The sequence below is a fragment of the Paroedura picta genome, chromosome 4, assembly GCF_049243985.1.
Source record: "Paroedura picta isolate Pp20150507F chromosome 4, Ppicta_v3.0, whole genome shotgun sequence".
In the NCBI taxonomy this organism is placed as follows: domain Eukaryota; kingdom Metazoa; phylum Chordata; class Lepidosauria; order Squamata; family Gekkonidae; genus Paroedura; species Paroedura picta.
In genome coordinates, this window is record NC_135372.1 from 89,614,938 (window position 1) to 89,630,605 (window position 15,668).

General features: G+C 43.3%; 1 protein-coding gene across 1 annotated transcript; it reads right to left on the reverse strand.

Moving 5' to 3' along the window:
• Positions 1-3,448: 3,448 nt before the first annotated feature.
• Positions 3,449-15,618, reverse strand: ATP6V0B (ATPase H+ transporting V0 subunit b). The gene is made up of 8 exons (XM_077334044.1): positions 15,439-15,618; positions 10,082-10,130; positions 8,944-9,027; positions 8,671-8,748; positions 7,244-7,313; positions 5,838-5,889; positions 4,938-5,128; positions 3,449-4,030 (listed from the first exon to the last, which is right to left on the reverse strand). Exons 1-8 carry the CDS (start codon positions 15,503-15,505, stop codon positions 4,004-4,006), a joined length of 618 nt encoding a protein of 205 aa, XP_077190159.1. The 5' UTR covers positions 15,506-15,618; the 3' UTR covers positions 3,449-4,003.
• Between the last annotated feature and the right edge of the window lie 50 nt (positions 15,619-15,668).

The window sequence follows — 15,668 nt, forward strand, 5'->3', positions numbered from 1 at the left end:
TTTTAATGGGGTTTTAATGGGGAATTTTAATGGTTAATATATTGTATTTGTATTAAAATGTTGTGAACCGCCGCGAGCCGGTTTCCGAGAGCGGCGGTCATACAAATCAAATAAATAAATAAATAAATAAATAAATAAATAATAATAATAATAATAATAATAATAATAATAATAATAATAATAAAATCTTGAATCAAGAACCAAAAAGATTAAACAATGCAAATATGCAGCCTAATAGCACAGTAACACCATACAGAAAGTTAAAAATGTTCAAATATACAAAAATATACAAACTGATTACAAGGTAATTAAAAACCATTTCAGCCTTAAGTAATAGCCTCACATATAGAATAGAAGTTAATAGCATCTAATAAGGACCCTATGTCCCTGATCAAATGCACTTCAGCCTGGTGGCCTTCATCAGTGGCCAAGCATATATAACATATACAAAAAAGCTCCAGACATAAAACAAATATTTTCCAAATAAAAGGACCCTGTAGAAGTTGCACACTTATTGACTAACAGGGCAGGAATGAAAAAGCAGAGGCCTCTTTATAAGTAACTGTCAGCCCTGTATTAAGATGGTTACTCTTTTCAAGAGCCAGATAAATTTATTCTCAGATTCAACATGGAGCCACACTTGCATACATTGCATACCAATGCACATTAATGGCTCCATATGCAAGGCCACTACTTAGGCCTGAGAATGTTTTGATTAATTAGTAATAAATAAATGTATTTTTGTATATTTGAACATTATTTTCTGTGATGATTCAAAAACATTTGGGGTTGATTTTTCCTCTTTTTATCTGCTCTACACAAGCCCTCACTACTATATAGGGTTCACACTCCTCTTGAACTGGCCACTTTCTGAGGCTTTACCAGCTTACATAAATCAATCTATGAGTAGAGAATGAGCAAGAAAAATCAATCAATTACATGCAGTAGATTAGGCAGAGAGGACTTGAGGGATCAGAGAGCATTATAAGGGTATCATTAGAATAAAGACTGTACTCTCGGAACATTTTGGTTTGCTTTTTATATCAACATCTTTACTCCACACTAAAGCAAGTGGTTTGGCTGTTACAGGAGAGAGAGGGAAAGCAAACAACCTATCTGGTAGCCTGCATGGCCTAAATGGGTCTAATCTTGCTCAAGCAGTAATACTCTTAAAGGCTTTATACGAGCACTAGTCATGGCACTGAGAAGTACCGAGAGTCCACAACGAATTTTATGTTTTTAAAAGCTGCAGTTTCATGCATATGTGAAATGTGGAAAGTGTGCTAAATATACAGTTCAAAAATCAAAATCACCTAAGGAAAGGCCTTGTGTCTGCAGGTAGTCTAAAGATGGCAACAACCTGCCACATATTGTATTGGCTACTGTAAAAATGTATGCATATTTTGCCTCCACTCCAAATACACCAGGCTGCTCATACTAGTGAGCCCTTGTCCCAAGTAGTGAAATAACCGGCATGTCAAAAGTGGTGTCAAAGAAGAAACAGGACTGACCTCTTCTCTATCCCTTTTCATATTGTGAACCTTATGCTGCCCTATGTTTCTAAGACCACCTATGACAACTTCAGGAAGACAGAAACAAATGATTGGGCTTCCAAGTCTACAGATTGTCCCTTCCCAGATGTCTGTGCTGCGTGGTTCCTTCTCTCTGTTCAGCCATTTAGCATTTCTTTAAGATATTTGGGTACCACACTTCCCCCCCAACACAATTCAGGGTACAAGGTGGGCAAAAATAAGATATTAAAGCATAATTAAATCAGTGCCTATTCAAGCTATCCATATGCATTTTTAAAATACTGTGCCTCTCATTCCAGCTTAACTGCACAGTCTCTTAGGCTACAAGGCTATTCACCACTAGAAAGATGCCACATTCACTTGATAAGACTGCATGCTACATCAAGGATCAAGGTCAGGGAGCTTCTGCCCCTAAATTGCTTTCCAGTTCCAGATAGCAAGAGTCATCCTCATTTTATCCAGTTTACTGGCAGAGATCTATTTATTGGAGCAGCATCTGGCAGCAGTTCAGCCTGCTGTTAACCTCTTGTGACCCTACTTGCCAATCAGGCTGGAGCAATCAAATACAATAGGGCACAGTTCCCCAAAAGGTATGTGTGAAGCCCTCTGATTAAAAAGGAACTTCAGGGGGAATGAGATTATTTGTGAAATGCAACTGGATCCCAAGTAAATATGTAAAGCTATCTTCTCTCACATTTCACTTGCACAAGGAAAAGTGTAACTAACTGGCAGTAAACCCTCCATCTTCCACTCCAACAGCACAATTTCCTGTTGCCACTTGCTGTGGAACATACACAAGAACATGTTCTAAGAATTGAACCTTTACTACAGGGGTAGTCAAACTGCGGCCCTCCAGATGCCCATGGACTACAATTCCCATAAGCCCCTGCCAGCGTTTGCTGGCAGGGCCTCATGGGAATTGTAGTCCATGCACATCTGGAGGGCCGCAGTTTGACTACCCCTGCTTTACTACATGGTTTGTCTTTTCAATTTCATTTTAAATTGCCATAACACAACGAAGAACTAGCACATACTTATTCCAATTCAGTCTTTGCTTGCTTTATAGTGAGATGTTTTACAGTGAGAAAAAGAGGGTGGAATTGAAGAAAGGAAGTTGAAATCCTGTAGTGACCAAAAAATTGTTAACCAAGACTGCATCCCGATACTTTGGTTTAATCTCATCCTAAAACAAATAATTTGAGAATGTGAGGTTTATTTGGGTGCCTTTCTTTGCTCCTGATTCCCCTGCAAACAGGAAGTTATGCTGCTTTATAAGGAACTGCTTTACAAAGCAAGATGTGTCCTTTCTCAGAAATTCATAGTAGGCATGGTCCTCACAAACACTTCCTGCCACTGCCCCTGTCATTCATGAGAAGCATAAGACTTCATCTGCTTATACTTTCCACACAATTAACTAGGTGGTTCAATGTAAATATACTCAACAAGATAATCTTGGTATAAGGGCCTCTTCACACATTGCATTACGTGTACTCCTAAAGTATTAAAAGCACAAACATGTCAAGTCTGAATGTGACAAATCTAAGGCACATACAACCACATTCATCAGGATGCCGTGACTGACAGCAACACCCTGTTGAGTGTACACCAGTTCTCCTCAGCATGATGAGCATAAGAACCCTCCAAATCCTCATTGCTTTCTAAGACCACCCATTAAAAGCCAGCTAGAGGGTTTAAATGTGTGATTCTAAACAGTCTTCCTAGCTGTCTCTGCCAAAGACTTATTAACACAGACATTTCGCCTATAGCAGTTCTAATGAGAAATTCACTGCCTGCATCTGGTTTTGCGTTTCTTTGACTCAGGAAGTGAGTATAAATAATAGTAAGGTATATTTTCTACTTTTCCTTTATGCAAAGAACAAGTGACAAGTAGTCCTCAGGCAGTTCACCAAACAATATCACGGTACAAAGCACTTTTATTATCATCATTAATTTTAATAATCATTTGTCATTTTAGAGAAATAACACTTTTCAGTTCCTTTGTGCCTCTTTAGTGTGGAGCAGATGGGTCTAGGAAGGCACCTCCCGCAGAGCCAAGACTTCAGCCAGTACGACTGACCACTCAGGAAAACAACTGTCGTGGTCACTGGGAGCTGGGGCGGTAGGGGGGCACATAAAGGAGGGCAACCACTTGAGATATGAACAAATTTATTTCACAGGACATGGCACTGCAGTTAGCAGTGACTGCCACACAGAGAGTGTAAGGCAGGAGAACCACTGACTCCTTCCCCTGGGCACCCAGCCTTCATCTTCAAGGGACAGGAAAGGGGTGGTGGAAAAGACAGGGTAAGATTCTCAACACATACATATCTATTGATCAGGGTCTTCCATGGCCTGGCAGGTGAAGATGACAGGCATAACTTTATACACCAAGCGCTGTCCAAGCCCACAGGAGACATTAAATAAATATGTACAAAATCTGCAGATGGCAGACAGATGGGGTGGCAAGGGGCTTAGTCACCCATTTTCACTTTAGATGTCTGCAAAAAACAAAAACACAAAAAGGTCAGAATATTTTAAAGCTCAATGAACAACGACTCTCATGTGAATCTCCAACTGACCCAAGTCCAAAACTGCTGGAAACAGGATGTAGACTTCCCTCAAACTCACTCCATGGACCACAGTTTTTTTTCAGTTACATGGAGGGGAGGAGGGGAAAGGGGAAAGAGGCATCACCTGCACTTGATCACAGGGAAATTACCTCCTCCATATGCCTGCAGTCCTGGGTGGCTACCACTGTCCCCAGTCCAATTATGCCCTGGGTAGTGTCAGTGCTGTGGCTTATTTGTTTTTAATGTTACCCATTGCATTCACCTCCTAACTGTCATGAACAAAGATTGTGGCTCTCTGCTCACCTCTCAGTTACTGAGAAAGGGCAATGAAAATGGTGGGAGGGGGAGGTGATGATGCAAGCTGGAGAATGCATTGTTTAAAAAGTGGGCAGAAGCAGGTCCCCAAATCTAGACTGAAAAGCCATACTTCCTTGTCTTGGCTCATTCTTGAAGTACACCTGGCAGGAGCTACCTTAAAGCCCCATCAGTCATAGGGCTTAGTACCTGTTCTTCTAAACAAGTGAGATACTGAAAGCTGTAAGCCCCATGCAATCTGGAAGTACCCATTAGCAGCCCTTTGTGCAAACTTCAAAAGAGTGGTCGGGGGGGGGGGTGAGAGAAATTTTAATTTTGTAGACCCCATGCTCAAGTTGTCTGCTTGTTTCTCCAACTCTCTGGTTCTCCATTTTAGGCTCACTCAAAGGAGGCTCCTAGATCACAAATGTTTTAGTGGAGAAGTGCCTTTTACTTCTATGTAGTGATTCACTGAAAGACAGGAATGAGCAGGATCCTTGGGGACTAACACTTGGGGTTATTAGGCAGGGGAAGGGCTCACCTGCAGGATAGCCACAATGACTCCAAACAGCCCAATGGCACTGCCAAAGATTTCCACGATCAGGATCTTGACAAAGAGGCTTGGGTTCTGGGCGTCTGCCAGTGCTGCACCGCTACCCACAATGCCCACACATACACCGGAGAAGAGGTTGGAGAAGCCCACTGTCAACCCTGCCCCAAACATGGAATAGCCTATGGGAGGGAGGGAAAAAGAGCACAAGGAGTTGGTCGCATTCACTTTCAGTTTCTCCCAGAGTCTTCTCCCAAAGGAATATCCCTTGAGATCCTACACACACAAAAAGGAGGAGCTAAAAAGGCTGACTTTATGAACTTAGTAGGCAGACTGAGAGTGGGTGGGCAGGAAGGGATGTGCCAGTGTTTGTCTCTTGTGGCCCTTCCTTGCATCCCCATGGAACTGCTGATTGTCACTGTGGGATGGTGGGTGAATTTCCACCAGGCCAGGCTGGCTTCTGGAGATTTTGGTGTGTGGGGGGTTATTATTTGGGCATGAAACTAGGGTAGGCAGGAAGTTGTGAATTCCTGCATTGCTATGATGATTGGACTAGATAATCCTGGAGGTCCTTCCAACTATGATTCTAAGGATTGTTGCAAAAATAGCATCCAAGAAAACAGTCTTTGCCACTATAAGCTTCACAGCAAGGACACAGGTGGTGCAGTAAAGACTCCTAAGGTGGGGAGAAGGGGCTTGGAATAGCCAGAAGGAAGAAATGTAGGTAGGGTCAGTATGCTCCATGCATTGTTTCATAGCTTCCTGGGAGAAAAAGACTTAGCTTGGAGGAGTCAATAAAGCTCATGCCAAGACACAGAGGCACCCAAAGCTCTGCCACAGAGGAGAAGAAATGGCCTCTCTGTCTCTTCCCCACCCCCCATCGTCATATACCTGCATGATAGTTCCGGGGACCAATCGTATCAGGAGTGCTGCCCGTAAATTGCTGCAAGTAATGACAAGATTTTAACAAGTGAAGGAACATGATCACAGATAGAGGAGGCTAAACACTATCCAATAGTTAAGAGACACAGACTATGCAAAAAGGTTTGCCAGCATGGTTGAGGTGTGGTAGGGTGAAGACATCAGAGGCTCCTCATAGTTCCTCAGTTCCTTAATTCTACACACATTAGAACCAAACTAACTGTGCTCAAAAGCTCTTGGGATGGCAAAAGAAGAACTTGTGAATGATTATCTAGTTTGGAATTAATATAATTTAAGTAATAATAATTTTATTCGTATGTCCTGCCCTTCCCTGGTCAGCTCAGGACCGGTTACATCAAAGTTAAAACAAACCCAAATAATTTTAAACATTAAATAGCCTCTTATAGTTTAAGATCTTTCTGAGGCAGGCTAGTCAGTGCTTGGAGGGGTTGGTTGTCGGATGGATTCTTAAGGCAGGGAGGCCAGCATCTTCTTGATGTTCTTTCTGGGCCTCAACCATAGACTTGGCGGAACACTTCCATCTTATGGGCCTTGTGGAATTTATTTATTTATTTATTTATTTATTTAGATTTATATACCGCCCTCCCCGAAGGCTCAGGGCGGTTTACATTAAAACTAGTCAACGATACATGAAACAGTCTTAATCTTAATTGATTAAGATCCCGCAGGGCCCGGATCACATTTGGCAAAGGATTCCACCAGCACAGGCAGGGTTAGCACAGAGCAAAGGACTCTCCTCTGTCCCTGTTTCCCTGCAGAATTGTTGCATGTTTCTGTAGCAATTAGCCACTCTGTGCTTAAGGAAGGGCTGTGACTAAGTCATAGAGCATATGCTTTGCTGCATAAGATTCTATTTCAATCCTTGGTATCTCCAGTAGAAAGTACTGGGAAGAGACATCTTCTCAGCCTGAGAGCCACTACCAGACACAGGCAACAAAAGTGATCTAGATGTACCTATGTTCTGACTCATTATGACTGTTCCATATGTCACTTTTGCTCTGCTCCATCAAGTTCTGAAGAGTAAGCTAGAAAGGAGTAGAGCTTGCTTCCTGGGCTTGGCCAACGACTCTCAGGAACCTCTTTCCCTCCTCTTCCCCTGCCTGGTGACAGCTGGGCTATGTGGGCGTGTGGTATGTCCCATCAAGCTGCTTCCGATTTATGGTGACCCTATGAATGAATGATGTACAAAATGTCCTATCTTCACCAGGCTTGCTCAGATCTTGCAAACTGAAATATGTGCCTTCAAGTCTGTAGTGCATCTGGCTATACTGCAGTAATAACTGGAGTGGGAATTGCAGGGCAAATCCTAGGATGCAGCTGTTCCTTCTAGAGGAGTCAGACCCTCCCCCTATTACCTCAGCCATATTGGTGATCACAATGGCCATGATGATCCCGTAGATGGCCACAGCTTCGCAAAAGATGATACTGTTAATAAAAAGGACAGTTTATTAGTTGTGACAATCTGAAAGATGACGAAATGCAGGGTTAGGGGAAAGTGTGAAAAAGAAAGGGCTGGTCCCTTAAAGTGTTTCTGCTGATTTCCTAGCCTGCTAGTCACTTATCTAATTATCTCAGCAGTGTTTTAAATATTCAGCAGAATACCTGATCTAGTCCACCAACCCTTCATTGATTACATAGGTGGGTGGTAAATTTGACAGAGGAACATGCTGAGAGAAAAAGGCTCAAGCAAATTTACCACAACAATAAGAAGAAAATATCCTGACCCAAGTTGCAGCCAGCTGTATATTTAACACATCTACGCCTGCATTTTATGCATGCAGCTTTATTTATTTAGCCTGACCACAGATGAAGGCAGTGATGCCAAAATGTATCTGGTCAGTGGTAGCATTCGTGTGAATGTACACTTGGATTTTAATGAGGCTATATTTTAAGCCTTGGATTTTTAATTTTAATAAATATTAATATTCAATTTTACAATACGTTTTTACCCTACACAGGCTTGAGCACATTTTCCTTATTTTGACCCCGGGGGGAGGGGGGTCAAGCAAATTTACAACAGTAGATTGACTTGGTAGGAATCAGGAATTTAAGCACTGGACTGAAAAACACAATTTGTGTTTTATTTACAGGCTTTGCTTTGCTCCACTCATCATCCTATCTTAAGACTGCCCAGTTTGCGCTTTGATGGCATTTCAGTAGTGGAGGAAAGTCACAGCTGACTTATGCCAACCACATAGGGTATTTAAGGCAAGTGATGTACAGAGGTGGTTTGACATAGCCTACCTCTATGTCGTGACCCTAGACTTCCTCAGTGACGTCCCAATCAAGTATTAACCACACCTGACCTAGCTTTGCTTCTGAGATCTGACAAGACCAGGCTAGACTGGGCCTCCCAGGTCAGAGCCATAGTATTTTACACCTGCTTTACTATGAATTACATCTAGCTCAGGATACATCATTCTTACAGAGGTACTGAATTCTAAATATTGCTATCATTATTTGACAAAATATGCACCAATTCCAAAATGTCCAGGATATGCTTGACTCCTAGAAACAGGGAAATACATGGGTAATTCAAGAGGAGTCTACTTGTTGCCTTGCAGCTTCTGGATTAATCTTGGTGCTCAGATAAACACAAGGCATAGCTCCCTCAAGCTGTTTTCAGGAGCACAGAAGATAATTTAAGATCTCTGCACAGGGTGGCTTTGCATATTAAAAAAGGGCAAAAGGCAAGTCAAGAATGATAAGTCTACAGCCAAGGGATACACTCAGTGCACATGCCCTTAAGCAGCTATTGGGGGGGGGGTAATCCTCCTCTCACCTGACCAGATTCTTGGTTTTGATTCGAGGTGCTTTAACACCACCACCTATGATGCTGGATCCAGTGATGTAAATGCCCCTGAAAACATAAACACAGAAAGGGTTACATGACCGGTTCTTTTCACTGTGATCCCAACATTCTTACCAGTTGTAAGGGCGGGCACCTGCAGGAAGTGACTGGGTGAATTCCCAGTTCTAACTGGTGAGCACCAAAGCAGACCCAGCTACATTGGGGGAGTGATGGTTAATAAGTAAAGGGGGCAGGAGCACTTACCAGGCAGCACCCACCACTGACAGTGAGATGGCTAGCCCAATTCCCAGGTTTGACCACATGAAGGGTGAGGTCTCTGTCAGGAACCTGTATGCAGAGGAGTAATCTTGTATGAATGTGATTCTACCAGTCCTAGCAACAGAAGTCTCAGCTCCCCAAAAGAACCAGCACCCACCAACCACGGGAGGTCAGCGGACTCCATCTGGCAACAGAATATAGCAGCTCAGCCTTTCCCTCTGCATCAGTGTCATAAATGGTGTAAGAAACGCCTCTTTCCTCCTCTAGAGCAGCCAAAGGATTCTGCTCTGCTAAGAGGGACTGGGAGATTTGATACCACATTAGAAAGAGGCTATCTATATATTAATGGCTGGGCAGGAGAAGGTAATTGCAGGGAAATCTATGCTAAGCCCAAGTCTGATGGGGGCTGAGTAGAGGTGCAGTAAGACAACCCTGGTTCACCTCTAGAACCAGCAGAAACAGGATGGGGATCATAGCAGAATCCAGTCTCAGATCAGAATGGCATGTACACAGGGAAGCATCAGCTGCTGACTGAACAAATTGGAAGGACAAGAGAAGACATAGACTGAACTTCAGAAAGAAGGGGAGGAGAGCATGTGAGAAGCCTGAGATGAAGGGCAGCCGCCCAAAGGCTTGACAGCATAGGGCCTAAAGACTTGATTTAAGCTTCTGATACATGCAACAGTTGAGGAAGTGGCATCCAGTTGACCTGCAGGCAAAGTGATACAATTATCAAAATTGACTGGTGAAAGAGGACACCGCCATCAATGCTGTTTTCTACAGCAGGCAGAGGGAGGGAGGACACAAGCATTCCAAGGGCTGCTTGTCTCTCCACTAGAACAGAACGGCTCCCTACGGCTCTGGGCGGTTTACATAAAACATATAGAACATTTACGGAGAACAATATCCACATAACAATAACAATATAACAGATATTAACGTAAAAAATAACAATAATATATCAGCTAGAACAACATTTCAAACAAGTAACTTTGACAAGCCCTCGGAAGGAGAGACACACTAGTTCTTGTGCTGTCTTCTGCAGCCAATCATGAAGAACATCCACAGACCATCTCCACCCATACCACCCCACACCTAAGTCAGTGAGAGAGCACTTTCTTACCATGCTACATCAAAACGGAAGCCCAGGTCAAATATTGTGTAGCAGATCCCTGGAAAACAAGAGCAACACTTAATCCTTGGGCCTTTGTGTCCTCAAAGACTGATTCATAACAAACACAGCATTGGGGAAGTTTCTGCAGATCAGGACTTTCTGGAGCAGGTGATTATACACCCTCTGTGCAGAGTGAAGTTAGACTGACACATGCACAGAAGTGTACAGATGCACACTAAATGTGAAATGTTCACCTATTCTGCTAATCCCAGCTTTATCCTAACTTAAAGATCATGGCAAGGCTGCAGTCTTGCATACAATATAGTTCCTGATAGATCACCACTGGCTTTGGTAACCTTCCGTCTTCATCAGCATTTACGAAAAGCCAACTTATGGGGAAATTATGAAGACTGACATGTTCTATGGATTCACTGAGAGGCCTAGTAGGATACATGCCACTGTGCCTGTTGTGGGGAGAGGAAAGGGAAGGCAAATGAATACCGCTCTGAGACTCCTTCTGGTGGAGAACAGTGGCATATAAGAACGAATTCTCTTCCTTATTCTTGCACAGAAATGGCAGAAACTATACTTCTTGCATTCATCGTCTTTTAACCTACCCGTTCACAATTTTTCTTTTTCTCTCTGCTATATATATATGCATTGGATGTTAGAATCCATTTCATGAATTTGGACTATAGACCACAAAAGCTTATGCTTCACTAAATGTGTTATTCTTTAGGATGTCCCAGCTTTTTCTTCCGTTTCTACAACTAATTTAAGAGTCTGGCAATCCATTTGAGCAAAGATTGCATGTGTTCCCTGCTTTCCTGTCATTCCAGCAGTCACTTCCAACCTCAAGTGAATTTTGCCTTCCTCCCTTTCCTTGCTGCACCTTGTGTATCTGGCAACCCCAGGAATCTGTTTTCTTGGGAGGGGAAGAAAAATGTGCAGCCGGAGAAATGGAAAAACAGAGAAGATGTGAACGCATGCTGCTGTTGGATCACTGGCTGTAACCCTAACCCACAGGAATTATGATAATTAGTGTATATTAGAAATCTTCAGACATGTTGCTACATATTCAACACTTGCTACATACAGAGTCAGTCATGTGAAAAGCTTGCATGCTCTTCTGAAAAAGATGATGAGCATAAACTAGGTGCGATCTATGGTATTGTCATTCTTACACCAACATGGCAGCAATTCCACATCTTATCATTCTTCCACGAATAACACTAGGTACCTTTGTTCCCCAAGTCTTTTCCTACTTTTAAAGGGTTGATTACAGCAAAGGAATATGGAAGAGCATCAGTATGAAGGCAAGGAAAGATACGTGCACAATCTAAGAGTAGGGAGCAAGTTTGCAGACTGATCAAGACATGACTCAGAGACATTATAGGAAATTTATTATTTTGAGTCACAGGAACAGACTATGACAAATCAAATCAGTGGCAAATGTTCCATTCCATTTAGCACCAGGTCTTGGGCCAAAAACAGTATTATATTGTGAACTTGACAGATTAAAGAAATCAGAAGCAAAATTGGGAAAGGGGTTTCAGCCACAAGAAAAAGGAGGAAAGGTACTGAAGTTCCAGCCAGCTGTTAAGAGAAAACTGATATAAAATGTTCTTCAGATGGTACATTACTCCAAAGGACACCGAGAAACTAGATGCAAACTACAAAGGAAAGCATTGGAAAAGTTAAGAAATATGTGGTGGACTGCTGATAGATGATCTAAAGGTTTTATATGGTTCAGTGACAGATGATAAGCATCTAATCAGGTTTGGAGTTGAACAACCTCTATTTTGACTGGATTCATTTTCAGCTCATGTAACCTCATGAAAAATTCCCTTAGGACACTTAATCACACACAGAACTGCACATCAGGAAAGAACAAGAAAAAATTAGTCATTTTCTCCATGACTGCAAGAGCGTAATTCCCATACACCAACTAGGGTTTGAAATCCAGCCAATGTGAACTCTGCAGCAGGAAAAGGCACTGCAACCGTACACTACAGGAATGTAAGACACAACTGGAACAATATGGAGAAATGACCTTAACATGCTTGCTTGCACACTATAATACACGAGAACACAAAGAGAAAAAAATAGGATAAAAGGAAGGAAGGGGGAGACCCTGTTAAAAAGACTAACCTAGCACAGATCTTCAAAAAGAAGCCTCTTGCCCTAGGGGGAGAGGTCATGTTGCATGCTAGTTATGATAGGTTCTCAATCCTAGGGAGAAGCTGTGTGCTATGGTGGTTAAAATGTCTGACTACGATCTGGGAGACCCCAGTTCAAATCTTCCATGGAAATTTGCTGGGTGATCTTGAGACAGAAATACACCCTCAGCTTCATCAACCTCACTGGGTTGCTGTGAGAAGAACAGCTTTGAATCTCTACAGGGGAGAAAGGTGGAATATAAATGAAGTAAACTGCACTAGGGGCAGTGATAATATGTTCAGTGGACCTGGAGAGTCTACCAACAGCTCCTGCCAGTAGCAGAGAGTAAGAAAACATGACACTTCTTGGGAGCTTCAGCTCTAGGTTGCTCTTGCCTTTGTCGGCCCAGTCTTCTGGTCTTGATACAACCTCAGCAGGGTCAACTCCAGGGATCTCCAGGGGCCACCAAACAAAAACAATCAACTGCTCAAACTTTATACTCATATTTCTCCCATGCCTAGCAATGATGGAAAATGCAATTACAAGAAAAATCAGTAATACCCTGCCTCCTCTTTCAGTCTCTCCCCCAACACTTTGCAGTGTATACTGCCAGCTGTAGTAATGGGTGCCATAGTGGCAAAGAATTGTCCGCATACTTCAGGAGGGCATATAGACACCTTTAAATTTTGCAAAAACTGCAGAATTTCCAGGTGTTCTTTCTATAATTATAGTGTAGCAGGAGATAGCAGATGGAATTCTGCTTTCTGTGAAACCCCTATAAGTAGAAGAGCTACTAACACTTGAAGTGGGGTAGTCAAACTGCGGCCCTCCAGATGTCAACGGACTACAATTCCCATGAGCTCATAGGAATTGTAGTCCATGGACATCTGGAGGGCCACAGTTTGACTACCCCTGACTTGAAGCCTTTCATATCTAGACAGGGCTCTATTCCTTTCTAAGTCCAAGGGCGATCCCCAACTAACATTGGCCATGGATTTCAACAGTGTGATGTCTTCATTGTGCACATATAGAAGGACTTAAAACTTTTAAAAAAATGCCAAGACAGCTGAGACATGCCAGGGGTATTAGGACTATGTACAGCTGCTAACACAAAGAAATGAGTACCCTGAATGAATCTTTTTGGAATCCATCCCTCACACTGTTCATTCCACATCCTAGCATGGTCAAATGACATGATGCTACTTTTTCAGTCAAGGGACTAGCAAGTTAACTTAAAACAGCAACAATGTAATGTTTTTTTTAAACCGCTTGCTATTAAGCTACAGATGAGACAAACAGCAGCAAGAGAGAGATTTAACACCTCCACTCCCACCCACACGACTGTTTTAAGTATGATGCTGGAGGGTAAGAAAAATTTTAATTTGCTATCAGTAGCTTTGCATGCAATTCTGACACATGAGAGGCTCCTAATCCACAGGGAGGTGTGATACTGCTATGCTAGTTTTGTACATGGAGAAACAGTGCGTGAGTAACAGAGTTGTTTAAATGAGACTGGGCATATGGAAGATGGTAAAGGTAAATTCTTCTGGCCTCCCAGCATTGTATACCTGTATAAATCAAACACACCCCAGAACTGTGTGAAAGATCTCAGCTTTGGCATCCATCAAACAAATAGCTGCTAATTTTATTGGATAAAGAATCTGAGACCAAGTGAATGTGGTAAGACTTAATGGTTATTATCTCCCCTCCTGCTGCCACCATCAAGACAGTTCAATAAGCCCCAGCATAACAAAATCACAATCAAGTCATGGTACCCGGAGACAAAACAGGCTGAAACTCACAAATTCAGCTAGAAACAGCTGCACTGGTGTTTAAATTCTACTGTAAAGATGAAGTTAATGTTGTGGCCACCATACTCACAAAAAGAGAAGCATAATTCTTCTCAGTCACCCTGATATGAAAGAGGAAGTAAGATTCTTTCTGTCAGTCCACAAACTACATAAATTTGCAGGGTGAGATGGAAAGAAACTGTGACTGCCAAAGAAAGAAAATGGAGCACTGCTGAGTGGAGCAGCATGTGAATTAGTTCCAGCAGGATCTAGTCAAATTCCATGCTTTTTGGCATTGCCTGTGCAAGACTGGCAAATGACCTTAAATAAACAGTTTGTCAGAAGGTCACTGCTGGGTTTCCTGCTCATGGCTCCTTAAGCCTTGACTGTTGGAGCTTAAACCAAATTAGCCAGATTCATCCAGTTGAGGCCACCAAGAGATCCCAGATAGCTGGTACAGGCCAGACTACTCCCCTTTGTCAGGACAACTATCATAAAGCTTGTTGCCAAAACAAGAAGAGTCCATTGCACAATTCTGTGTATAGTTCCAATTCTTACAGGCATGAAGGTGACTGGAAATTCTTCACAGAACAAAGAACAAAAGCAGGCTTTGAACAAGACAGGAGCAGATTTTCCAGGAAGATTCTTTCCAAGTAACGTAAGGGAACACCACTGGCCACATCTTTACCCCGAGCCACAACATATATGTCAAGGACTCAACAATTTTATTTATATATTAACAACTTCTATTAGCAACATTTGTGTGGTCAGTCAAGATTCAGCAGAGGTGTATCAAGGGAGACTAGGCCAGAACAAATGGCACAGCTTGCCATATACTGTCAGGTTCAACAGTATTGTCTTCTAGTGAATCAGCAGCCCTTATTTCCGTGCAGGGAGAGGAACTGTAGTTGCATTTAAGGAAGTGCTTCTACATGCCCTTCTTTGACTTAGCCAGGGAGCACTTGAGGCAGCCACGGTTATTCAGATTCAAAACTCAGAACAGTCACTCCACAGCCAACAACAAACATACAGCAGTGCAGAAAGGCTGAGTTCTATCAAGCCAAGACAGAGTATAAGCGTTTCTGCGACTGCCATCCAGTAAAGCCTAGCCAGGAGGAACCAGCATCTTCCCAGAGCACGGAGAACGACACAGGGCAGGAAGGTCCTTCCCATGGGAGGGGGGTGGAAAAGGTCACCGGCAAGGAGACCCAAAGATCCCCCCCCCCCGAGGAAGAAAGGCGAAGAGAAAAGCGTGGCGCCAGACACACACCTCGGGAGCAAGGCTAAGGTAACTCAGCACGGCGTCGCAGAGCGACCTGCCACCCGTCTCAGATGCCCATTCCCCGGCGACCTACTCGCTCCGTGTGTGCGGCGGCGGCGGCGACAACCGCACCCTGCCCCGACTCGGCTACTCACCAATGCCGGTGAGGGCGGCGGCTGCACTCAGCCCCAGCCCCGAATACAGCAAGGCGAGCCCAGACATGGCGGCGGCGGCAGCGGCAACAGCAGCGAGGCCCCCCGGCAGCCTTTCCCGACCGCGGCTCAGCTGACCGGCTGAATGACCCGCGCCACGTGACCCGTCTCAAGTATGTCACGTGGCTCACGCAGCGCCAAGGTGATTGGTTAAACTGGAGCGCGCACGGAAC